The 27,059-nt window shown below is 41.8% G+C and overlaps 1 protein-coding gene across 1 annotated transcript; it reads left to right on the top strand.

Moving 5' to 3' along the window:
• The first annotated feature begins 1,839 nt into the window (after positions 1-1,839).
• On the top strand, positions 1,840-26,620 carry LOC119906846 (inactive phospholipase C-like protein 2). Its single transcript, XM_038724272.1, has 12 exons — positions 1,840-2,414; positions 11,130-11,231; positions 11,364-11,513; positions 11,680-11,840; positions 13,217-13,685; positions 13,825-15,048; positions 15,646-15,895; positions 16,067-16,353; positions 17,202-17,405; positions 20,182-20,257; positions 25,068-25,177; positions 25,357-26,620. Exons 1-12 carry the CDS (start codon positions 2,199-2,201, stop codon positions 25,537-25,539), a joined length of 3,432 nt encoding a protein of 1,143 aa, XP_038580200.1. The 5' UTR covers positions 1,840-2,198; the 3' UTR covers positions 25,540-26,620.
• Positions 26,621-27,059: the final 439 nt, after the last annotated feature.

The following is a 27,059-nucleotide window of genomic DNA, read 5'->3' as shown; positions in this document are numbered from 1 at the left end:
TACCATTTCAAATACTCAACCCCGGTGCTGCCTGGCTGTTGCTGTATTTATGTCAGCACTGCTTGATGTTCTCTGTAGTCAGCACTTGTGAGTTCAAACATAATTTATCTGACATCTGACTTCTACTGCTGCATCAACACTCACACTAGATCATAAGACATAAAATACAGCAACATTAAATCTATATAAAATGACAGGTGCTCCTAACTGCTGCAGTGACCTTATGTTCAGTGGTAGTGGGAGCCATACGCACATATCTCCTGCATCCCACCTGTATCTAAGGAGACAATCTAAAACCACAACCTTGGCGTTCCGTCTGGCTCCAGCTCCAGTTTAGTCCTGCTGTCAAAAACATAAAAACAATCAGAGAGTTTCTGAGAACACCTGCAAGGGAGAGAAAGACAAAGCGACTATCTAATTCCTTCAGGCCTCCTTAGGCTAATGTGTTATTGTCCTCCAGAAAGAGCCCCCTGGAAACTAGATGATCGTTACCCTTTTAATGAATATGCCCAAACTGAACTGTGTACGCCAGGAGGAGCAAAACATCTCCAACACTTTATCAGTGTGAGACACCTCCATTTGCTTAGTACTGCATTACAAAAATCCTGTGTCACTTTTCTGCACAAGGACACACAAGTGCAAATCTTTTATTGTAGTCATTACATTATGTTAATGTCGAGTTGATAATGGAATGGAAGAAACCTCCTGTCTTTTCAGATAAGGTCCCCTTAAATAATTTACTCTATTTAATACGGTGTTGGATGGCAATGGAGGAAACCTTCATCACATAAATCACACAACACCTTGGTTTTGTGTCAGTGAATGTTACACTGACCTTGATTTGTGTGAGTATTGGAATGACTGTGTGTCAACAAGCAAAATCATTTCAGCTATTTAGAGGTTGTTGTTTGTCTTGCAGAGTCACAGAAACACTGCAGCTCAGGGAATGTGTGCAAGTATAGGACCTGGATGCACCTTTGTGCGTACTAGCTCCAGTAATTAAATTTTGGGCACCAAAAAAAGTGAACTTATTAATTTTATTTGACATTTACCCTTGAGGAAAGGATTTTGGCATCCATCCCTTAGCAATGAATCACAACATGGGCTCCTGAATCCTTGAGCAAAATCCATGACCTTGATTTCAATTGACTTTTGGAAGAGCAGTTGATGATGGTGCACTATGATGTGTGTTTAGGTACTTAAGGGATTGTCTCAAAAGTGCACACAAGAAAGGAATATTAATTTCAGTGCAGGTTTAAACGCCCAGATAGCTGTCTCAAAATACACAAAATAACCACACTATCATTATTTCTACATAATGCTAATAATATCTTTCAATACACAATAACAGGTTTTTGACAGTGTAGGTCAGTATCTGTGAAAAGATTAATTTGTGTCTTTTTAGACTACATGGAAAAGCAGTAAAGCAGCAATAAGGCACCATTTATAAAGACTTTATATGTTGAAACGACTGACTTGATTTACTCATGCTTAATAAGTCATTAATAAACCATGATAAAGGAATCATTCTGCAGTTATGAATGTATGAAAATCATTAATGAAGGGTTTTAATATCAAGTCTAGAGCAGAGTTGTTAGTGTATTGATTTTGGTCAAACCAGTTAGAGATTTCCAGAAGCTGTTATTATTAATGGATTATAACTAATCTATAAAGCAATAGTGATAGTGATTGATTACCATTAATTAGAAAGAATCACCAAAAACACATCTGGAACATCCTGGTGACAGATTATGACTTTATTAGCTTTATAAACCAAGTGGTTGTTTTAGAAGACTGGAGCGAGACGAGAGTGCGGTCAGACTGTAAAAACCATAAGGACGGTTTAAACAGTTCTGTAGACGGCGGCAGAGCGGACAGGCTCCTGTAGAGTCTACATTTCCTGAACGCAAGCGCACTTCCAGCTGTGATGAGTAGCCTTCTGGCGGCGGAGGTCTGAAGGTGTGTCGGTCACTGCTGTCGAACCCACCGCCCCCACCCGTGCGTGTGTGTGCACGAGAGAGAGAGAGGAGAAGGAGGAGGAGGAAGACGCTGCGAGAGAGATAGAAGTTTCCTCTGCTCTTGGCGCAACGTCGCCGTTCGTTCACTTCAGACTATGGCACGTCCGTATCCGTGTGCAACGCTGTTGCGTTTGGAGCCCCGCTGCTTTCAAAAGAACTGAGGGATCCGAAAGTGTCACCATGGCTGAATTTGGAGATAACAAGAGCGCCGTCGGTCCACCGGTTGCTGGCTGGAGAGCTGCGTCAGGAGGAGAGCCGGTGTCAAACGGAAACTGCGGCGTGCCAGACGGCGTGAAGAGGGTCCAAAATGAATCCAGCTGCGAGTCCCCGACGTGGGAGAGCACGGGTTCCGATTCAGCCTCCAAACCAATCCCTCGACGCAGCAGTCTGATCAAGGTAGGCCAACAATTCCGTCCTATAAGAGGAAAGACTAAGATATGCGTGCTAACTGTTGCACCTCCAGAGTAGCCCTCATAAATCCGCTGTAGCCTAATGATTCCAAAGAAAATGACAAAGTAAGGTAGGATGACTTAAAGTCACTTGAATTACACACAAACACTGCAAGCCCCTACAGAAATGTTATGCTGATGCTATTGAAACTTAAACAACAGTCAGTAAAATTCACTACTGAGTCATGCGTATAGGCTAGATGTGGTGATTTAACACAGCCCTGTTCCATTATTTCACATTGACATGCATTAATTTCCTAGAGACTCACCCTAACCTTACCCAAACCTTAAACCAAGCCTTTTCCAAAAATGTAATGACTTACATATATTATGTCCCCAAAGGAAAGCCCCTCCACACAATGTGACTGTGTGACAGATTTATGTCCCCACAACATGAGTAACACAAGTCCATGCACACAGCGCGCACACACACACACACATCTATCCCTCAGCAGTGCTGGATATGATTATGATCATCCTGCAACCTGAAAATAAACAGTAAATCCACTCACCTCATTTCACTCAGTGTCAGTGCTGTTAATGACATCTAGACTGGTGAGTAGAAGTAGTTTGTGTTTTAAGATGCACATCAAGCCATGTCACATTTAGGGTGATAGTGAGTTTAAATGTTGCCTATCCAATGTTTAGAACCCAAGCCTTGGCTGCTGACCACACAGGACCCTAAATCAGTATACAAAAACAAAAATAACACTCAATTGCAGAGCTTTTCAATCAAATGTGTCATATAAGTCCAGTATGTGCAGGTAAGCTTTTGTTCTAGCCACAACCTACAGCAGACTTGTTAGCACTCTATCACACTTGGGGTGGGGGGGTAATAAGCGAAACCACCTGCTGTAGTCTTTGATTAGAATGAGAAATTGATTTCACTCCTCCCTCTGTGGCTCACAGTTGAATACTCCTGTCCAATTAACCCCAAAGCCTACACTGATCTGAGCTCACATTTAAGCAAATGTCAAGTTTATTTGTACATGGTCCTTGACACAGATATCACACATAATGTTTCATGTTGGTTTTTGACTCAAAGGGCATTTTAAAGTATTGTCATATCAAGAACATCTAATCAATAGCTCATACCCTGTCTTCGTCCTTTTATGGTTTCGACCTCCAGGCATGTGAGAGGTCTCATATTGATCTCTAGTTGCTGCTTGTCTCCAGAGCTATTGCCTGCTAAGACATGATTATTTGAACATGGCTTCATCTGCATCTGATTGGCTCCGAATCAGCAAGACAGGAAGCCGGCCAGTTGGCCAATTTCCTCGCACAGTTCATGTTGCAATATTGCTATTAAGTCATGAGCAGTTGGTGATGACACGTCCCTCTCTCTTTCACTGGTACACAGACACAAATGTTTCGCACCTCCCTGCCCACACACGGGCCTGCTCTTGTCTTTCTTAGTTTCCACAGCGCAGCCAACCGAGGATTTAAAAACACTCTGCTTGAGTGAGGTTCTGCCATCTCGTGCTGCGTTAGATATGGTGTTAAATAACCCCTGCATGCCGCCTGATATCCACTGCCATGTTTGATGTGTGGTGTTAATTAGCTCCAGAACATCACTTTCACTGCCTGCATGTGCATCCTGTGTACTGAAGCAGAAATTGCCATGTATTTATGGTATGGGGATGATGTGTTTGATTTTTGTATGTTCAGTGGGCACATTTAACGCTTGCAACCTTCTGTGATCAACAAACCGTCTAGCACAGCAGTGCACATATGTATTGTGCTTTCACCATAAACTTGCTTGTGTTTTGAATCACAAACAGTTGCAGCTTTCGATAGATGGAGCTAAGTCTAAGAACCAAGGAGTTATGAACTTGTCAACACAACAGTGTGTTTTTCCTTTTTGCTAAACTACCTCTGTGGCTAAACTCAGGATTCCACACAATAGGAGTCTGGGTGGTATGCAGGCAGACAAACAGGAAACATGAACAGGAGTTGAGATTTATGTCCAGTGTGTGTGTGTCCCCTCATGTTTCCTTTGGCTGAGGTAATGAGTACCCTTAATTGTATTTCATTAGTATGTGCTTTGTGGTGCCCGCTGTCCTCCCATTTATTCTGTCTTGCTCTTCTGTGTGTGCATGAAGGGGATGCAGAATCAGCTGCCCACTCAGGTTTTGTATGTTTCAAGTTCATCTTGATGTAGATAACCATCAAGTACTCTTGCTCTCTCTCTTTTCAAACACAAACACACACACACACACACACGCACACACACACACTTGCACAGACCTGCCTTCTAGTAAAACACACCTAGGCATAAGAAATATCTGCTCTCCAGCTCTCTCATTACTCATGCTAACATACAAGACACAGTTTGTGTATGTACACGTGTGCGCATCGCTGTCCTGTGATAAATCTCCAAAATCTCAGCTTTTCATTAACCAAGAAAAATAATGCATTCTTATATAATCCAGTGGGTTTTTAAAGGGATCTAAACACCAAGAATTGCCTCAATTCATAAAGGAGACTACAAAGCTTCAACTTCTGAAAACATTAAGGAAAATTTAAACATTTTGTGAAATATGCTTCATCACTTTCTTACTGAGAGTTTAGAGGAGAAGATGGATACCACTCTTATTTTAGGCTGCTTAATGTGATGCTGGAGCCAGACGGGAAACAGCTAGCATGGCTCTGTCCAAAGGTAACAAAATCCGCCTGCTAGCACCAGTAAAGCTCACTAATTAACACGTCATATTTTCTTTGTTTAATTTGTACAAAACCAGAAGTACAGAGTGAGCCAGGCTAGCTGTTTCCACTTCCAATCTTTGTGCTAAGCTAAACTAACTGCATGTACTTTTTCATTTCTGTGTGCGTGCATGCGTGCGTGTGTGTGTGTGTTTCAGACTGAGAGAGCAGCATTAGCCACAGGCGTTAGCACGCAGCTGGGGGTAAGGGAGGGGGGTTGTTTGAGTCAGTGCAGCCCTGAGCACCTCCTGCAGTTCAAATCAACATCTTTAGCCTGCGTTAGCATGTCCCTGCACAGCACAGAGAGTGGATGAGACCTTGCTGATTGTGATGGAGCCACAAGACATACAACTGCTCTGAGATTCTTTGGTGATTGAGTTAATACAGTCTATGGTTAATCCACATACACTATACATTCAGAAACTACATCCAGTCATGCATGTGTAGAGCTCTACAGAGATGTGTGTGCATGGATGTCTGAGATCGTGCCTGATAGTGAGCCTCGCTGAAGTCACCACTGAGGTGTTTAAAAACCACGCGCTACGTTGATGCCCAACTCAAAAATCCAACCACCTTCTTGATGTTCTTGATTTCCTCCTATCTTCAGAAAATGCATCTGTGACGTTTGTCAGCTGAAATCGTGGTTATCCCTCCAAAAAGATGACCTTTTCAAGTCAACCTTTTACTTGTTTCATTTTTGTGTGGCGTGTGTGTTTGATTGTGTGTATGTGTGCTTGTGTGCTCATGGGACTTCAAAGGTTTGAAGCGTAAAAGAGCATCTGCTGCTCTACTTGCCACAAGGGCAGAGTTTTCTAGCCACACTGAGCAGTTGAGTTACTGTGAAGGCTCACCACATTTTCTGTTGAGCATTATTCCCACACAATGAGCCGCTGAAAGAATGACTTGACCACATAGTGCTTCCTGTGCCCTATTTAACCCTAATGTCCCGTCTTTTATAGCAGTTACACACATGTGCAATCCCCACCCCAACACAGACAAAGACACACATTGTGCAATTAATACATGCATGAAGATTTCCTGATTGGTACGGCTAAAAACAAGTAGTTTTTAAATTCATTGTTATTAGTTAATAGTTATTTTTTAGTCTAGAAAAAGTTAGAAAATTGTGAAAAAATTGCCATTAAAGTTTTCCAGAGCCCATGGTGATCTTACCAACATTAAAGCTAGGGTTTTGAGTAAAATATCTTAAGAACTATTGGTTGGATTGCCATTTCATTTGGTACACACATTTATGCCCCCTCAAGGATCTATTGGAATGACTTTGGTGAAACCCAGGCTTCAGGCATCAGATCAAAATTTCGGTTTGTCCAGTTCTTTGGTTTGTGTTTTTTTTTTTTTACTTGCAAAGCTAAAAGCATTACCATCAGCCTCAGCTAACATGTTAAACTAAGATGGTAATCATAGTAAACATTGTTCTTGCTGAACATCAGCATGTTAGCATTGGAATTGTGAGCATTTTAGCAAGCTAATGTTAGCATGAATATAGCCTCACAGAGCAGCTAGCATGACTATTAGTCTTGTGTGTTGATTTTTTGTAATTGTTTGAATCAACCAGTCTATTGACTAATAATTTCAGGGCTAGTCCTGATTTAAGAAAGTAATGGACAACGTGAAGGTAAAGAACAGCATTACATTTTTTCCACATGTGGACACACGTACTAAAGACAAATTAGGCTGTGTGTAAGTTGTCATATATTATTCTAGCCTGTACTGTATGTAGCCTGATCCAGCAGTTACACAAATAAGCATGCATAACAATTATTTACATAGAAGCCCAACTGTGTTTTGTTTCTTGCTATGTTTCTACATTATATATCAAATCGAGGTCTATTTTGCAAGTTCCATACATCATCTCATGATTCCCAGTAAATCACATCCTAATTCCCTTCTCCTGGTGGTGTTGTACTCCAGGGTGAGAAGCACTGGAATAAACTATGCCATTAATCAATCATCATCTGCCATCAAACACACAAGGCCACAGGAAAAACATTTCAGCCTCCCCACCAATTTTCACTCCTCTATTCTTCAGAGATTCTTCTATCGTCTAACAAACATCTTGCCTTCTCTGATTTTCTATCCGTCTTAATTAGGGAATCAAGACGACACCCACTAATGACCTACATCTTCATCATGCTGACTCTGAGATGTTGTAATTACTGATACGGCTTGTTTCATCCATAATAACATCCACTCATACATCATACCATGCATGCATGTATGCTGGTTAATGAAGGCACGAGGCCATGCTGGTGCCTACAGGCAAATACCAAGTACAGAGGCTCTGCGACTGTACACATTAAAATAGACAGCAATCTGCCCAAGAGCTTCTTTATTTATTTCTATCTACTTTTATCTACATCCTTCCTCTAACTCATGTTCTTTCTGTTTTGTTAATCTATGTGCTCAATTTTCTGTGATGTCTGTCATCTTGTGTGTCCTATTCTCATAACTGCGTCTAATCTGTTTTACCGCACATTTCTCACGCCCTTCATCCAGCCCCACATCTGTCCATCAGTCCAGTGCTATACAGTTCAATCAGTCTAGATGGCCATGTCGATCACATGGTTGGTTCATTATGCTCATAGCAGTGTGTAATTTTCTAAATTTATTCACAGTAAAAACTGGCAAATGAAAGATATTTTCTAATAGATGTTCATACATTTTTGTAGGTATTTTAACATAAATTAAAGCTGCTATAATCAATATTCACTGTGTAATTTGAAAGGGGTCGGTCCTAGTGGCAAAGCCACCGAGAATTATCAATTTGAAATACCCGACCTCTGTAAAATATTGCTGAAATTACAAGAGTTTTATTGAAAAATAATATTCAATAGGTTGTATTAACAGTGTACAGTATGAAGAAATACATTTTTATCTACATGGCTACTATTGAAAATAGTGTCAATGTTTATCACTTGGGGTCACAAAAGTGTCAAAGCTAAAAATAACCTAATACTGTAACAAGAATTACACAGTGACAGTGACATCCACCCTTACTGCATCACTGTGTAAGAATCCCTGCTTTCTCCTCTGTGTTGTCACTCAGCGCTCAGTGGAGTCACAGGAAGCTCTCTGTGACTGGCTGACGGGTGGCTTCCTGTTTTCAAGCGCAGTTGTGGTTTTGGAAACTCATCTTGCTCTGTGAGAAAAACAAATTAGGGCCTTTGTCACAGAGACATACAGTACATTCAAACAGAGATGAAGTAAAATGGAATTTGAATTTTATCAGGGGATGGCAGATGAACTTGTTTTGTTTTTCTATTTGTGTGTGACTTCTCTGTGTGTACTCTATTCCGGTGTGTGCCTTCTTTTTGCAAAGACAAATCAATAGGTTTATGTATTTTATCTACTACAGGATCATTTTTACCCTCTAGTTTTATCTCGTCAGGATAATTTATTCAGAGTCTAAGTCTCCCTCTATGTACCTAGTCTACCCTAGTAATTTATGTCACAGGCTAACAGCGGCGAATGTTCAGGACAGCCTCCACACATGAGATAATTGAATCCCAACTGTTGAACAGACCACTTGGAAAATCCTGGTGTTTCCCCTGCTTCAAACATGGCTTGTGGCAGGCGCACACAATATGAGGTTTATTCAATTTTAGGGGAAGGTGTTCATTGCTTCAGTATGATTTTTTTCCATTGCTTGTATGTGAGTTTTCTAACTGGGTAACGTGTGCTGTGCAAAGCTATTGGTGCTGATATAGCCACAGAGGGACCATTACCGTTAATGTGACACACAGAGGAAGAGATATAGATTGAGACCAACATTCATCTCCGGTGCCTGTCACCGCACAGTACGAAAGGAAAGAGAGAGTGTGACTGATAGGGTGGTACAGTACGCTTCTGTGTGAAGGTGCGTGTGTCTGTATTTGTAAGTTAAGTCAATAAGTCTTCGCTCTGCGTCACTGGGGAATTTCCCATGAGTTTTCAGTAAACGTTTCAGATGCGGTTTTCAAAATAAACTATTTTCAAGAGAGAAAATAGAGCAAGATTGCTTTTCATGTTTCCTCCCTGCTTGTGGGGTGGAGTTGCATCTGAGTCTTCCTGAGTTAAATTTAGAAGGGTTGCTGAAGCACTCCAAAAGGGGCAAGTTTTTTGAGAACACTAAATCAATTAACTCCATTACAAGTCAGCGTTTGATTTTGTTAATGACTGCCTGTCACTTAATATCTTATTTAGGGGCTAAAACTGACTTCACAGCTCTACCTTTTGCTTTTGATTCTCGCAGTAAGATGGGGAGGAGGGGGGGCGGGGGGAGGGGTCTAGATGGAAAGACTTATCTCTTTCTGTCCACACCCCCTTTCACCCCCTCTACATGCCCCAAGGCACCAGGGGTATTTTTAGAGCACCACCTCCCTCACCATGCAGGCTCAAAAAATAAACTTGTCGCCATTGGAAACACTTCTCCATCCTAATGAGGCAATTCTGTGAGGATTTGTGAGGGTCAGCCACCCTCCCTCTCCTCTAAGGGCAACCTTTTCATACTCTGTGAATTATGCTTCCCCTCTTTCACGTGTTTATTCATATTCTTTGGATGAAACACAGTTCAGGTCTTTTTTCCCTCTTTCTTTCTCTTATCTCTCTTTGCTTTTCATTTACCCGGCTTTCTTTTCATATGAAGGGTTCTCTCCTCTCCTTTCTCATAGAAGATCCAAGTGCTCTTAAGGTTCATTTGAACTCTTATTTGAATGAAAACAGAGATATGCTAATGTGTAGAGATTAATCAGCCACTGATCAGTATTCACAGATGTTCATTAAAAATATGAAAATGTTGATTAGCCTACTGGTGATCCACTGGACTTTATTAAAACTCACCAAAAAATTGGAGAGGAAAAGACATTTAAGGAAGCTTTGTCTGAGATTATAGTAAATTGCATATCTTAATTTTGGACTGATGGTCAAGCACAAAAAAGTAGTTTGAAGACGTCATTGTGGGCTCTAGGAAACTGCGATGATCATTTTTCACTCTGCTTTGACATTTTCTAGATCAGTCAGTTAATTGATTAATCAAGATGATAACTTCCATATGAATTGATAATGCAAATAAGTGTTAGTTGCGGCTCTGGTGCACTTATATTTCTAGAGTTTGTTTTGATTTATTTATTCACAATTTAAAGTACTTTTTAGAACTTTTTTCATAAGGAAAATCAGAAAATCTTTGTGCATAGTAGAATTAAATTTAGATTTTTTAAGCTTCTTTTTACATTTTGCTTCCCTGCTTGTGATATATACAATATCTAATTAAAACAGTGGTATGTTGAGTATGTGGGCGTGTGCATCTTCAATCAGTCTACTTAGGATTTAATCAACTACAATTATGTTATCTTCTTTGTCCTGCTTTAGATTAGCTTCAATGAAGTCTTTGATTTAATTTTATCAGGACTCTAATACATCCATAATTTAATAACTTTGCCCACATATATGCTTTTATCTGTTAGTAGAAGGTTCTCTCAGGGGGTGACATCTGATCGGTCAGTAAATCAGATGGATGTGCTGTGATGGTGAGCTCAGATAAACTGATTGGGTCTGCCAGTGTCTTTGCGGAGGGGCAGACTTGGAATGCTGCAGCCTGCTGCCTCTGTCTAGTAAGGTATGATTAATGGTGTAATGGTGAAGGGCAAGGGCAAGCAAAGGCTTTTAGCATCAGGAAAAACAATAACAGATTGAGAGGAGGAGGCTTTATGTGGTAGACCAAATAATCTGTGTTTATGTATGGTTATATAAGCTGATATGCCTTTTAATCCTTTGAGATCCATTCTGGATGGGAAAAATGTTTGTCATGCCCAAGCCCTAAAGAATACTTTTCAGAGGGATCATTGTCGGCCTGTCTTTCTGTCTCTCGATTTCAACTCATTCTTATTATTATTACACTCCCTCCCTCCTCCTCTCTTCATCTGCACATCTTTTCATCCTTCATTCCATCCCTTCTCATCAGGATGGGTCACGTGCTGGTCGGGAAAGGAAGAAGACAGTGTCCTTCAGCAGCAGCCTGTCAGAGAAGAAGATCAGCAGTGCTGCAGACTGTATCCACTCAATGGTGGGTCAGCTACAGTGTGGCCCTTTACATAAAATATCAGTTTTACGTACCTATACATGGTATTTTCAATGTGCAATGCATGTATCACTCAAATTCAGTGGGTGACAACTTCCATCCCTATCTTGCTTCCAGGTTGAGGGGAGTGAGCTGAAGAAAATCCGAACTAACTCACGTGTTTACCAGCGTTACTACCTACTGGACACAGGACTCCAGGCTCTATGCTGGGAGCCTTCCAAGAAGGAGTCAGACAAAGCCCGGATCTCTATTGCCTCCATAAGAGAGGTCAGTCTCCAGAGAGAAAACTTTCTAAATTATCCCTTTATGAATGACCTCATTTATTATTTTAGAATAAAGGAATGGAAATATTTACAACCTTGAGGCCAACAGTCGATTTGTTTTTATTGGATCTGATGTGGGGTTTTGCATCTCTTGTGGTCTCAAATTCTAGGTACGGACAGGTCGTAACACAGAAACTTTACGCACCAGTGGAGTTTATGAGCAGATTTCAGAGGACTGTGCATTCTCCATCATCTATGGGGAGATGTATGAAAGCTTGGACCTAGTGGCCAACTCTGCTGAAGTCGCTAACATTTGGGTGACTGGCCTAAGGTATGAAAGTACAAAGAACTGGAAGTGGTCTTACACTGTATAAATGTAAATTGTAATATGTACCAAAAACACGCTGCACATATTTGTGAGGTAAAGAATCCTGATCTAATTTTCAGAGCTCCTTCATAACATTTCACTGGCAGTACACTACAGCAGTAGTGTATATAAAAAATATATACAAATATATAAAAGTACAATTAAATGATCTCAGTATTCAGTCATTTGCTTCTTTGTTATATAAAGCCTTCTAGGTTAAGCTATTGTTGTTGTTTTTGGTGATTTAATAGGACGCACTAGTTCACCCATATGTTACAATTAATCACTATCCAAAGTTTGGTAATACCTATTCTCGGTGCAACACCTAGCAAAAGTTAGCTTAATATCAGCTGTGTAAAAAACAAACATGTTGGGAAAATGGTTATTTTGCCAAAAAGTTGCAAAGAAAATAAATTGACATAGCCTACAGTATTTTAATCAATACATAGTGTACTGTTCAATCAGACCGAAAACAGCTCAGCATTAAAACCCTAACCACTAACCCCTGACCCTAACCCATTTGCTGGGGCATGTTGCTTCTGGTACGTGTGAAACAATGAAATACAATGCACTAAGTCCAGTTTAAGTCAAATATCCATGAATTTGAAGGCATATTATATGCTGAAATGCTGAACAGCAGTTTATAATAGGGCCAAAATTTTACAACTCTGGAAAGGTATCATGGCAGAAACTATTTGGTCTTTCATTGCGATTGTGAGGTAAACAGTAGAAATACGACATTCCCTTACAAAGTAAACCACCAGGGATGCATATTGCTGGAGCCCACTGCCTTGGCACATTCAAACGAATGAGGGCCTGCTTTTTTGCACACAAGTTCAGTATGGCTCACTCACTAAAACTGTTGTTTTTTAGAAGCACTGATGCTAGAACACATGTTGTAGGTTTTGTGGACATACAACCTTCAGTGGTGTTCTGACTGATATGATGATGAGCAAAAAATGACAGAGATTTAATGTGTGGTTGACCTAAGGTTTGTACATGTGGGCTAAGCTAGGCTAATCTAGCTAATTTAAGTAGGCCTTTAAGTCAGTCCAACCTTATATCTTGCCTTAGGCTTTGCTGTTTCTCCTGTATTGATTGTATATTGGTGAAAAGTGAGATATTGGTAGGCTGATTTGTTTGTATAGTCCTTTGAGACATGCTTGTGATAGGCAATGACAGTAAATGTGATTTGACTTTAAACTGCTGCAGTTATTGTATTTTACATTGTCAGCGAAACACCTGAGATGAAAATGAAACTGTTTGTGATGCAGTATTGTGAGGAAAATATTCTGTCCTATTGCATCGGTCTTGTCAATTCCTCTCTTATCTTCTTGTAGGTATTTGATGCAGTATGGGAAACATGCCCTCGACATGCTCGCCAGCAGTCAGGACAGCCTTCGTCTTGTCTGGCTGGAGCAGTTGTTCTCTACTGCTGCTGATTCGGGGAGACAGGAAGACGTTGACGAAGGGATCCGCTTGCAGTCAGCCGTTAAGTTGATACAGAATGTGAACCCTGGGGTGAGCAGCGGCAAAGTGGAGCACAGGTTTAAAGAGCTTCAAAGAGTTAGGCAGAAGATGTGTGGGCTTGCTGTAGATAATGAATCTGGAGTCAAAGATCACAGCGAAAACAAAAGACCAATACGAAGAAATGAGCAAGTCACCAAGCAGGAGTTTATTGAGGTTTTCCATGACTTTTGCACACGTCCGGAGATCTACTTTCTGTTGGTGCAGTTCTCTAGCAACAAGGAGGTCCTGGACACCAAAGACCTGATGAGGTTCCTCGAGGCTGAGCAGGGCATGGCTCAAGTGGGTAACACAAACTAATCACGCATACAAATAACAGAAAAAAAGCCAGGCGAGCATTCACAAATGCAATCCTAGGTTTCACATTGTATGTCATTTTACCCCAGTCCAAATTTTCCTTCCCCTTCTCTGTGTCCTCCAGGTGTGTGAGGCGACCAGCCTGAAGCTCATCCAGTCCCACGAGCCATCGAAGGAGGGTCGGCAGCAGGGATACCTGTCACTGGATGGCTTCACCAGCTACCTCACTTCGGCAGAGTGCCACCTCTTCGATAGAGAGCATGACACGGTGTGCCAGGATATGTCCCAGCCTTTGTCTCACTACTACATTAACTCCTCCCACAACACCTACCTCATCGAGGACCAGTTTCGAGGTCCGTCCGACATCTCTGGCTACATTCGCGCCCTCAAGATGGGTTGTCGATGTGTGGAGGTGGACATTTGGGATGGCCCTGATGAGGAGCCGGTGGTGTGTACTGGACACACCCTCTCCCCACCACTGGTCCTGCGTTGTGTGTTAGAAGCAATTGAAAGGTTTGCATTTGTGGCATCAGAGTATCCATTAATTGTATGTATTGAGAACCACTGTTCCCTTCAACAACAGAAAGTGATGTGGCAACATCTCGTGAGGATACTGGGGGAGAAGTTATACACAGATCCCCCAGACGAAGGGGGGTCATACCTACCGTCACCGCATGCCCTAAGGCATCGAATTCTACTAAAGGGTAAAAAGTTGGCGCCAGGTCCTGATAGGGAGGACGGGGAGGTAAGTGAGGAGGATGAAGGGGCAGAGATGTGTCAAAGGATGAAAGCAGCTAACAGTGTAGGGGCAGCGCCTGGAGGAAATGAAAAGGACGTGACGCAGAAAAGTGTCCCATTCACAGCTGTCACTCAGTCTAATCCTCTTCATCTTCCTCCCAAACGTTTCCAACTCTTGGAGGAGCTCTCTGACCTAGTAACTCTTTGCCGCTCAGTCTGCTTCATTGACTTTCCAACATCATCCGAAAGCCAAAAACTTTGGGAAATGTGTTCCTTTCATGAGTCTCTGGCTGTGCGTCTCGCTGGTGAGAGCCCTGGCGACTTTGTCAATCACAACAAGCATTTCCTGTCACGGGTGTACCCCAACCCAATGCGTATTGATTCAAGCAACATGAACCCTCAGGACCTGTGGAAGTGCGGTTGCCAGATTGTGTCTATGAATTTTCAGACAGCTGGACTGATGATGGACCTGAACACAGCCTGGTTCCGGCAGAATGGGAACTGTGGTTATGTTCTGCGGCCAGCCATCATGCGGCAGGAGGTGTCTTATTTCAGTGCTGACACAAGAGACACCGTACCTGGTGTATCTCCACAGCTGCTCCATGTGAAGGTGTGGTGGAATAATTAGTTGACCACAAGAAATGTGTCCTCACGAGCTTAATTTTTTTTTCTGAAACCATACTACATAATAATTCCAGTTTATGAAAACTTGGCTCTTAATATGTAGTTTAGACCATCATTCCCTTGGGTAATAATGACACCTGGGAAGATGGAAAAATGGTTAAAAATAAGTCAGGCGATCATACAGGTTTGAAACAAATCACCAGGTTAGCCAGGCTTATATAGAAGAAACAACCAGAGTGAAATTACATTTTTGGTTGTGCTCCTTTTCAGTTTTACATCAAAATGAAGTTGTTTAGATCATTTTGATTAACTGGTGGCTTGTTTACAACCTGTGTGATCATCTTACAGCTCATTTCTTACCCTGTTGGACTTCATAGTAGTGATGTCACCCAGTTCCTAGATCTCACAAATTATTTGGGTAAGTACAACATCATAATCGATAAAGTTAATGACCAAAACTACAACAATAAGAAGGAAGAAGTATCTGGAAGTCAAGTAACTGGAATAATCCTCTAAACCCATGAGAATGTGCTGAAAATCAACAAAGAGTTAATAACAGTCTTTATGTTGATCCTTCTCCCAGGTGATAAGTGGCCAGAACCTGCCCAAGCCGAGGGGTTCAGGGGCCAAAGGAGATGTGGTGGACCCCTACGTGTATGTTGAAATCCACGGCATCCCAGCTGACTGCACAGAGCGCCGTACCAGGACAATAACCCAGAATGGAGACAACCCCATCTTCGATGAGAGCTTTGAGTTTCAGATCAACCTACCAGAGCTCGCCATGGTTCGCTTTGTGGTGCTGGATGACGACTTCATAGATGATGAGTTCATAGGTCAGTGCCAGGGTCATAGGTCAGAAGGGTTTCTGTAAATGGACTCAAACACACAACTAAAACACAACAATTTAATAGTTTGTACAAGAGTAGATTAGACGGTTAAGATGTTATTAAAGCATAGGTGTTCATATTCCTTTGAAAGTAAATGTGATCTCCCTACTACCACAGGTCAGTATACCATTCCTTTGGAGTGTGTTCAACCGGGCTACCGACATGTACCACTCCAGTCTCTGACAGGGGAGGAACTTCCCCATGCCAAGCTCTTTGTCCATGTGGCCCTTACTAATCGGAGAGGAGGGGGAAAGCCCCACAAAAGGGGACTGTCTGTGCGGAAGGCCCGCAAGGGGAGGGACTATACAGCTCTGAGGGACTTGGGGGTTCGGGCTGTGGACGAGGTTTTCAAGATGGCTGCTCCTCCGCTGAGAGAAGCCACTGACCTGAGGGAAAACATGCAGGTGAGTAAGCATGTCACTTAATATTTAGCTTCACCACAGACAAATGACTTTTAAGGGGGACTATATTTGATAATTGGCATTGTGTTTAATAATAATTTTGATAATTGGCATTGGCATAAACTGATTTATTAGTTGATCAACGGAAAACTATTTTTTAAATTTGTTATATTTAAGTCAGTTACAAGCAACCATGCTAAACATGTACAGGTTCCAGCTTCTGAAATGTGACAATTTACTGCTTTTTTGTTTTGGGGTTTTGGGCTGATGGTCAGACAACACAAACAATAGAAGATGTCACATGTACTCATCCATTTCGGACATCCATTTCGGACATTTAATAGACAAAAAAATTATTAATTCCTTTTTTTTAAATGCAGACAGATTAATTGATGAAAAATAAGTGTTACAGCTTTATTCTTTTTTATTATACGTGAATGTGGAGTAACAGGGTTATCTTGATCATTATCACTGTATTCAAATTTAACAGTAATGATTGTGTATTCAGCTGAAAAGGAATTGTTAAAAGCTGATCTTATCTTTATGAGCCAGGCAGCACTTTGGTCTGTGGGTGTTTGTGTTACCCCAGGGCAATAAAACAGTAATGATGTTCAGTCAGTATAGTGAGACTGTTGGCATCCACATCTTGTGATTTCTTCCGTTTCAACCTGAACTAGCACAGACGCACAACTGCAGGAAAGCAAATCAAAGGAAAAGACAAATAGCTCTGTTGCAGATGTGATGTTTGATTACGTGTGTGTGTGTGTGGGTCAGGAAGAGAGTATGGTTGTGAAAGACTTTGTATGTGTTCTTGTTTCAATTTGCAGATGTCCTCTTCTTTTTTCCAACAGAACTCAATAGCAGTGTTCAGGGAGCTGTGTGGGGTGTCAGCTGTGGCTAACCTCATGCAGTGCGTTCTAGCTCTGGGCTCCAGGATGTCAGGACCAGACGGGGCGCCATTACTACTGTTTGACCTCCGAGACCACTACCCCGCACTGGAGCCCCAGGGGCCCCTGCCCGACGTCCTTCGCCGGGTCATCTCCACCTATGAAATGGTGAGGAAAGAAGAGAGTTGACAGTTATTATGCTTATGGTTTTCACCAGATAAATGAGAATGTAGGCTCACATCACTAAAATACATTTAAAACGAAGGAAAGACCAAACAAAAGCAGCAAATCAGGTCACCTTCCATGTCCTGTTTACTTGACCGAACAATGACCCCCCCCCACCCCACCCCTCCCGACAAAAGCTTCCTTTTTTTCCAATATGTTCTCAAATACCCAGAAAACTCTCATTGTTATGTATCAGACAACATTCCCATTTGTTCTGGCTGTAACAAGACTCGTAAACACACTGGCTACATCCTCACCTTGGCCTGAAGCCACTGTGTGTTTCCACCCAAATAAACTGCGGACTTTCATTGAACAAGGAGAAAGTTATTTAGACTTAATTTATATAATGGTGTCTAAAAATAAATCCAGCCATCCAGAATAAAATCTTCCCTGTGGAAATAAATACAAAGAGAGAAAGAGGGAGAGAGAAAAATGGGGGCAGAGCGGTCAATTAGCCTGTTAAGCAACTCATCAATTACTCAGTAAATCAGTTCGTTTGAGTGGGTGTAGGTTGCTCAGGTGTTGTCAGAACTGCAAGGATGCAAGATCAGGTTTCTTTTCTGTCCTCACTTTCAACACGTTTCCCTTTGGTCTCCACCTCAGCCTCCTCCTCATACCTACTTTCACTCATTGGTCTCTCTCAGTTCCCGCCTGCTCTTTTTCCCTCTGGGTCTAGTTGGACTGTGGCTGGCCACCTTAAGTGATTTCCACACAGATGTGCTCCAACACTCGGTGGACTGGTAGCCTGTCTTGCTATGGTGAAGTGTTGCTGTGGTAAACAACATTACACTGCTTTTTTTGCCACCTGCCTGGCTGCTGCAATACTTTTCAAATTGATATTTGCTCAAAGTGCACTTCCTCATGTTTCATATTAAATATTCCCCAGGAGTCTCTTGGGTAGGATGATGGACAGTCAGTATGAATTGCCAATTTAGAGATCCTATCCAGAGGGCATATGTGATGTGTGCGAGTCTATGTGCATTGTAAGTGAGGGAGGGAGAAACTCAGAAACAGAAACAGTAGGGGAGATAAATGGATCTGTTTCTAGTCTTATTAAGTTATGATTAATGTTTCGCTGTATAAACTGTGACACTTTAATTTAACTATAGTTGTTTGTCACTGCTATGCAACAAGCAACTGCACAGATATGTGACTGCGTATTTGTGTCTTAGTGTGTAAGTAAGAATGTGCATGTTGTGTGTTTGTGTGTGTCTCTCTGTGTGTGAGGGTTTAGCCACTTCCGTTTCCAGCCAAGCGGATCAGAGTTGAATACCATTAGCATAGATATGAATGTTGTTCTGCTAAATAGATTCCACACCTCAATCCTGATGCCTGGAGGGAGAGGCAAACAACAGAGACAGGAAATGGGGATGAGAGTGTGTGTGTGTGTGTGTGTGTGTGTGTGTGTGTGTGTGTGTGTGTGTGTGTGTGTGTGTGTGTCTGTTTCTGTCTGTGTGTGTTGAATTTGATTTGGTCAAAGTAGTACTGTAGTTAATCCCTTATTTGTCAAACAGCATTTTTTTCACCACAGAGGGGTCACATCCCAGCAGGGTTTGTGAGAGGAGGTGCAGAATTAATCAGGCAGAAGCTACCCATGTCATTCATGTGTGTGTCTGTGTGTGGTCATTAGTCACATTAGTTTCTGTGGGTGTCTTCACATGCACATGTTTATATGTACACCGATCAGCCATAACATTATGAACACTTTGTGGCAGGGCGCATTATCCTGCTGAAAGATGCCACTGCCATCGGGGAATACCGTTTCCCTGTAAGGGTGTACATGGTAACAATGCTTAGGTAGGTGGTACGTGTCAAAATACCATCCACATGATTGGCAGGACCCAAGGTTTCCCAGTAGAACATTGCCCAAAACATCACACAGCCACGCCGGCTTGCCTTCTTTCCATAGTGCATCCTGGTGCCATGTGTTCCCCAAGGTAACCGATGCACACTCACCCGGCCAAAACGTGATTCATCAGACCAGGCCACCTTCTGTCATTGCTCTGTCATTTAGTTCTGATGCTCACGTGCCAATAGTAGGTGCTATCAGCAGTGGACAGGGATCAGCATGGGCATTGACTGGTCTGTGGCTACCCAGCCACATTGCAACAATCTGCGATGAACTGTGTGTTGTGACACTTTTCTGTCAGAACCAGCATTAACTTTTTCAGCAATTTGACCTACAGTAGCTCATCTGTTGGATCAGACCACACAATCCTTGGCCCCCCCATGACCCTGTTGCCAGTTCACCGCTTTTCCTTCCTTGGACCAGTTTTGATAGGCGCTGACCACAGCAGACTCTGAACACCCCACAAGAGCTGCAGTTTTGGAGATGCTCTGACCCAGTCACAATGTTGACTCGCCTCATAATATACCACACCCATTGACAGATGCCATGGTAACGAAGTAATTAGTGTTATTCACTTCAAGTGTAAGTGGTCATAATGTTGTGGCTGATGTGTCTACTGTGCATTTTGTAGTGGAACTGGCTAAAGAGTGAACTCAGTTGGCTACTTCCATCATTTGAACAACCATCAACATTTGCAAAACATCATTCACAATAGTGTTTTAATTAACTGTAAATGTTCACCTCCCATGTGATTTACACCAATGTAAAAAAAAACAACCAAAACATGGTTTGTGACGAACTACAACTTTATGTGTGTGTGTATGTGTCTGTCTGTGTGTTTCATGCTAATGGATGTTTCCCTGTCTGCAGATGGTCCAGGCGAGCAGAGCAGTGATCGAGCTCTCCGATAGAATCTACGACAGGATCCTGCATATACAGACAATGGGTGTGTAGGCGTGTGTGTCTCAGTGTGTATATGAGATGCTGCTATGTAGAGCGTGTGTTAGGATATGAAATGAGTAGAAAGCAAGCAATGCCCATGTTCCTAGTCCTCTCACGACAACTCCCACACAGCCTCTTCAACAGTGCTCTTATCCACACTGCAGTAGCTGCTTTTGTCATTAACTTAACTCCTTTCATTTCCTTTCCATTCCTCTTATGCTCTCTCCTCTACTCTCATTCCCTCTATTCTCTCATATCCTATCCTTATCCTTATCGTATTCTATCCTTGTATCCTATTTCCTTGTCCTTCCTCCCCTGTCCATTTATTTTCCTTTCTGTTCCTTTCTTTCCATTCCTGTTTTCCTCTGATGATCTCCTCTCGTTTCTTTTTCTGGTATCCTCTTTATTTGGTTCTCGTCTCTGCTCCCTCTCCTCTCCTGGCTCTGTTCATCTGTATGTTTTGGATTTAGGGGGTTTATATTGGCACAGCTCCCATGATCATCACTGTCCAGTCCCCTAGGGGAAGGGCACCATATCTGACCCGCTGATATAATTTCTGTGATCTTTGGCAGAATTTTGTTTACATCAGCCGGGTCCCTTCGGTCATCCAACATTTCTCAGCCAATGACTGTCGTCATAGTGGCAAAAAACAACCCCACAAACACACCAACACACACACACAGTTTACCCACACCCCCTTCCTAACCCCGATTCAGTCTTCTGCTGTCACCCAGGAGACACTATAATTGGCATTTGGAAGTCTTACCCAGTGACTTGGAGCAAATCTATAAACACATTCACGTTATTTATATTATTCTCTAAGTGCTGGATTTAAAAAAGCTGCAGATACAGGCATCATAGGCTTTTATTTAAAAAAATACTCTTTGGGCATCTGTGGGTTTCATGAGAGTTTTGAGGGTTGAAATGCACACAAACTCAATAACAATCTTGAGAGAGGTGTGAATAGAAAAGAGGAAATGACAGAAATTACTTTAAGATAAACCTGAATATTTTAAGAGGAAGATGATGGTTCATTTGGGGCTGTTCTCCAATAGAGATGAATGTTGTTTTCATCTCTGGCAGACTCATTCATTTTGCAGCTTGGACTGCAGCGGAGGCCAGCTGTTGCTGAGACAATGTGTAACCATATTATACTCTCTCATAGAGTCTTATTATTTCATGTGTGGTCACTTGTAGTATTAGTAAATACATTCAGATTTGAAGGTGTGATAGTTTAGCCCTGCGCTATCGACCTGGTGCCAGCACGTTCTGATACAATCTGAGAAAGAGCTGCAGCAGAGCCCAAGGCCCGGTCTTATGAACAAAGATCTTCCTGTGTGTAAAGATTAAAGATGACGATCAGGTGATCCCAAGGCGGAGGTCTACCTCTCAGTCTTGGAAGAAGGGGTGGGCAGCCAGAAGGCATAAACAGGTCACTCAGAGGGAGCCAAAGGTCAGCTGGTGGCAGAGATGGATGTCTGGAAGTTACATCAGAGCTGAGGGATGAAACGGAGAGGGAGAAGAAAGCCGTGGAAAGACGAGTGGCAGAGATCAATAGCTAGAGGCAATGCAGAAAGGAAGACAAGAACACCATGGGAGAAGAGAGAGTGTCAGAATATGTCAGTGTGTTAAAGGGCTGATTCAAAAATGTAAAAATCACTTATATCCTCACTTACTTCTGGTAGTATATAGCAATCCAGATAGTTTTAGTTTTATTTGGCCAGCTTTTGAGATATCTGTCTCTGTATCACCTGTTTTGCTGCCCTCTCTCTCACTGCAGTAAAGTGGGAAGTTAAACCACTGGAGGTGAACAAAAACAAGATTTTCAGGACGTGTTACTTAAAATGTTTCAGCCATTCCAGAAAAATGTCCTCACTGCTCTGGATAAAGCACAGAGCACACTGTGGAACTATTTCTTTGGTAGAAAGTAGTTCCACCAGTTCAAAATGAGGTGAGAGTTTGGTTTATTCATCACAGTTTCTGGAAAAAGATGTTTCTGTTTAATTTTTCAATCACCACAAATATAATTTCATTCACCTCACTTCAGGAGAAGGGAGCTTAAAAGCTGGGCACAGTTAAAAAAAAATCTGAAAATTACATATCAACCAATGTTGTTTTATAGATAAATGATCAACAAACATTTTAAATAAGTATCCCTTAAAATCGGCTATTACTCAAAATAAACTCCGTTGGACAATTTGGTTACACTGTTTTGAAATTCCCTCAATAGCCAACATATAGACAGCATTGTGACAAATTAAAAAAGCCCCAGAATAAATACATAAACATAATGGACATGCTTCCATACAGGGCACGAAGAGTTACTGAATGGTTTGATTAGTAAGAAAATGATGAATCATATGAAAAGAAAAGAAAGTGGCCTTAACATCCACTGGATCACAAACCAATTGAGAACCTTTAGGAGATGCTGGAGCAATGTATCAGACAGTGGTCTCCACCACCATCATCAAAACACCAAATAAGGGAATATCTTTTGATAAAATATCCCTCCAGTAGACTTCAGAGACTCGTAGAGTCTATGCCAAGGATCATTAAAGCTGTTTTGCTGGCTAGTGATGGTCCAATACCTCATGACACTTTATGTTGGATACTTTATGTTGTCACCTATCTGTATGTAATTGTTTTTGTAATTTGGGTGAACTGACCCTTTAAGAACCTCAGTTGGTAGTGAATGATGATACTAATAAATACATATGCCTGGTTGTTTCTTAAAGGAGCTATGTGTAAGAATTGGTACGGACCTTTCGAATTCATACTGCAAACTGGGGGCAGCATATCAACAGAAAGTTGGGGTCTCCACCACTTTTGTAACAACAAGAAAATGCACAGTCTCTCCCGTATATCTTTCTTTCTTTTCAACAAACAGCTAACTTAGCAAACATATTAACACTGCCAGTAACATTATACAATTAGCTATACTTTTATTAGATATTGCTAAATAGCCAATGTTAGCATTAACAGCTGTTTACTTACCACTCTATGCCAATGTTAACTCTTGTTTTGCTTCTGTTTCTATCATTTTTCTTTGCCGCCAAACATGGTTTCTTGCCCTTGGGGCAGTGCTGCTTTTTTTGTCCTCACATGTTTGACTGAGGGCAGACTGGATGCCACAGTGACTCACTATTGCCTCCTGAGGTACAAAGTGGTATTACGAGACACGACAGGCTAGGGCTAGCTAGTAATGCTAACTTCAGTAGATTTCTCTGTAACCCAATGCATAAACATCTTTGACATGATGTCAACTGTATTTCTTTATATTCTGTTAATCATTTTAGTTCAGTTTTGAATGTTTTAAACAAAAATTCTCACATAAAGCTCCTTTGATGACATCAGGCTGGAAGTCAGATCTGTGGGGTATCTATTTTCCCATTACACCAGCTCACAATTCAGATAGCGGGAAGTGAAGGTGACGCCATTCCTGCTAGGCTGGCTCTGAAGGTTATTTTGGCCTCTGGGTCAGCACCCGGATTCTGTGTGTGTTTGTCTGGGTATGTACATTGTCCCAGTATTGGCTTGGAAATAATGTTCCCTCCATTGGCTTCGCTTGGTTTACAAGGAAATAAACACACACACACACGCTACATTTGCTAGTAGGTTTGAGTTGCCTAGCAACCGTGCAGTAAAGGTTATTATTCAGGCAACTTCTGTGGGTGTGTGTGAATGTGGAGCAGTGACTGACAACGTATGTGTGTGCAGGTGTGTGTCCATGTTTGCAGACGTTTAGTGACAAAGAGGGATTATGTGTGAGGAATTGGTAAAATATACTCATCCCATCTGTTTACTCTTTTCTCAGTGTGTGTGTGATCCTGTGATCCACAGCTTGGCATGTTTAATGTCTGGGCTCTCGTTGATGGCTCACGGTGATGTGTGTCTCGTGTTAACCCACTTCCGGGTTTCCATGGTAACAGTGGACAGTGGCCCGGGGCAGTCAGTTGAAGCCAGCCACACAACACAACTCATTGCACGTACTCTAACTAGCCAGCGGCCTGACTTCTATGACGCTCTCTCTCTTTTTCTCTCTCTGTATCTTTCTCCAGCTGTCTCTCAGATTTTCCCATCCACTCTACATCATTCCTTTGCCTTTCTCATTGCTCTTTTTTTGTTTCTTCTTCTCTTTCTGTGAAATATAATATACATATATGGCAAAGTAAGAGGACTACAAAGGTTTTGACTTTCTTTGTCCTCTTGTGTGACTCCAGTCTGTATTTCAATAAGCAGAGTTTAATTAGCAGTGCATAACAATATTTACTGATGACGGCACTGTAGAAAGACTGCGCCGATAAGATCCCATTGATGTGAAGCATTTTCATTAAGTGCAGTCCTGTTGAAGACAGGAGATAGGACAGGATTCAACCAGAGTCTAGATGCTGGTGGTGGTGGAGTAAAGCCTGCAGGTTGATGATGCAAACTCTCAGAACTATTGGTTTGAGGAAAGCGGGTAGATCATTGGTCAGATATGGTGATGTAATGTATTCAAGGGAATGTAATTAAAGTCTGGTAGAAAGGCAAGTTTGAGTGACAGTTCTGTGGTGGTTGGTGAGATATATAAGTCTGAACCGAGCGAATGACAATGCCATCCTTAGAGCCACACTGCTAACATGGCTAAATATGTTGTTTTTTTTTTCAATTAAAAATTAAAATAATTATACAATTCCATCTTTACAGGAAACATGGATGATTTAGTTGTCTGTTTTCAGACAAGTTGACCAATTAATGCAGCTATACTGTAATTCTACAGGTTGATCTTTGAATGTGTCCTCTAATCCGGTTGTGTGTGTGTTTCTCTGCTCTAGCCATGGAGTTTCACGAGAAGCTGCAGAGTCTGGCAGCAAAGGAGGGGCTAAAAGGTCGCAAGGTCAGTCGAGCGCTGGAGAGTTTCAGCTGGAACATCACTATCCTTAAGGTCAGAAACACACACTCACAAAAACCCAAACAGCCTAAAGGGGTTGACCATTACAACATGCTTTGGCCTCTAGCTAGTGGCTCATTTGTTGCTCTCTTTCAACCTCCCTCCCTCCACTTGTAACCTCTGTCTGCATCTCTCCTTGCTTCTCTCGTGTTTTCCCCCTTTTACTCTCTCAGGGTCAGGCTGACCTGCTGAAGCATGCCAAAGCTGAAGTCCAGGAGAATATGAAGCAGGTCCACGATGCTGCCTTGACTGGAAACCTCACCAAGGAGAGCCTAGGAGTGAGAAGAGTCCGCTCCCAAACACGACGAGGTCAGGATGACAAACCCACCACGGGTGCTAGAGGACCCTCAGCGTAGCAAGCAAATGACCCAACAAATAAAAGACCCCACGACCAAATTGCCATCATAGCTGCTGTGACAAATCCTTTTAATTTCGTTAAAAGTGTTCCAACATCTTACTCCGCTGTAGTGGCAGACTTTCAAAATGCTGTGAGAGAGCTACAGCAAGTAATGTGTTAACAGGAAAGAATAGAAGAGTTGATGAATGTAAAAGTCTTCAAATTGTAGCCACCGTCCACCCACCTGCTGCAGTTAACAGTCGAGAGCTGCAGAAGTCAGAGCACTGCTGAGAGGACAGAGAAAATAATTGACGCTGGGGAGATGAATGTAGTTAGATTTGAAGCCAAGGCTCAGTTTGTACTGTATTAAGCTGTAAATATAACAAGTGTCTATTAACCTCTTCTTATGTGCAATGTGTCTTGAAGGGGAAGGGGAAATTTGTCTTTTTTTTCTGGCACAGTCTGGGATGACTCAAATCTCAGTAAAAAGATACTTTTGAAAAACTGCCTCCTCCTTGTTAGCGGCTTGTGCATCAAAAAGCTACTGTCTAACAATATCAAGTAAGGATTCAGTTAGGGTGTGTTTAAATGAAACACACTTTCTTGATTATTTAAATAGGAGATAAGTAGGTATCAGTATCTTTTAACAATATGTCGCACCAGTACAGCTCCTTTACACCACTCCAGCTTGTTTCCATTAAGCATTTGTAAGTCCTGGATTGCTGCTTTTAATCCTCCAAACACTGTTGTCTCACATACAGTATTCTATATTTTTGTATTTTCCTGAAACCCTTTGTGCTAATTAAACCACTGTTAACCGCCATAATGATCAACTCCAGACTTGTAGCTGTCTGTCTCTAGAGAAGAAAAACTGTTAAATTGGAAGTGCTTTGTGTGAAAAACACTGTACAGTATTTTAATATGTAATCTATCCTTTTGCTGTAAAGCATATTTTACATAAGTTATTGATCCTGAATGAAAACATTCCAGATGGATGTTATTGGTGCAGTAGATGAGGCTCAACCCTGTTCAACACCGTGGCAGTTCATGATTACCTTCTTTCAGTCGGGATGGAAATAAACTAGTTTTTAAATCACTGATGCTCACGTCTGTTGCTGCAAGAGCTTTTCTTTGATGTGCATTAATTCATACAGACACATAACGCAAGTTCTGCAGAGTGCAGAGGTGACAGCTGGGACGCTTATTTACTGTGCAAGGAAAACAGACCTATGGCGGTGTATTGTGCAGTGGATTAGATCCTCTAAATCAGGGTTAAAAGATCAAGGTTCAAAGTCTGTTTTAATGCACATCTTATCTATAATTAATAGGCTACCATAACACCTTCCATTCCACTTAACACCAACCATTTCTGCTTACACCTACAACTTTGAGAAAACAATCTTACCTCGAGGTCCATTTTGTAGCTGGTCTGGAGCTTTTAATCATATCACGTGCTCTTCATCAACAGATAGTTTTCCTTGTTGCCATAGTTATACATACAAGTTCATTCTTAGTCCACACAGGATGAATCCTACTGAA

The sequence above is a fragment of the Micropterus salmoides genome, unplaced genomic scaffold, assembly GCF_014851395.1.
Source record: "Micropterus salmoides isolate LMB-PRFRI ecotype aquatic unplaced genomic scaffold, ASM1485139v1 Ms_hic_scaffold_17, whole genome shotgun sequence".
Classification (NCBI taxonomy): Eukaryota; Metazoa; Chordata; class Actinopteri; order Centrarchiformes; family Centrarchidae; genus Micropterus; species Micropterus salmoides.
The sequence above is the reverse complement of the archived record's forward strand: the minus strand, read 5'-3'. Positions and strand labels throughout refer to the sequence as shown.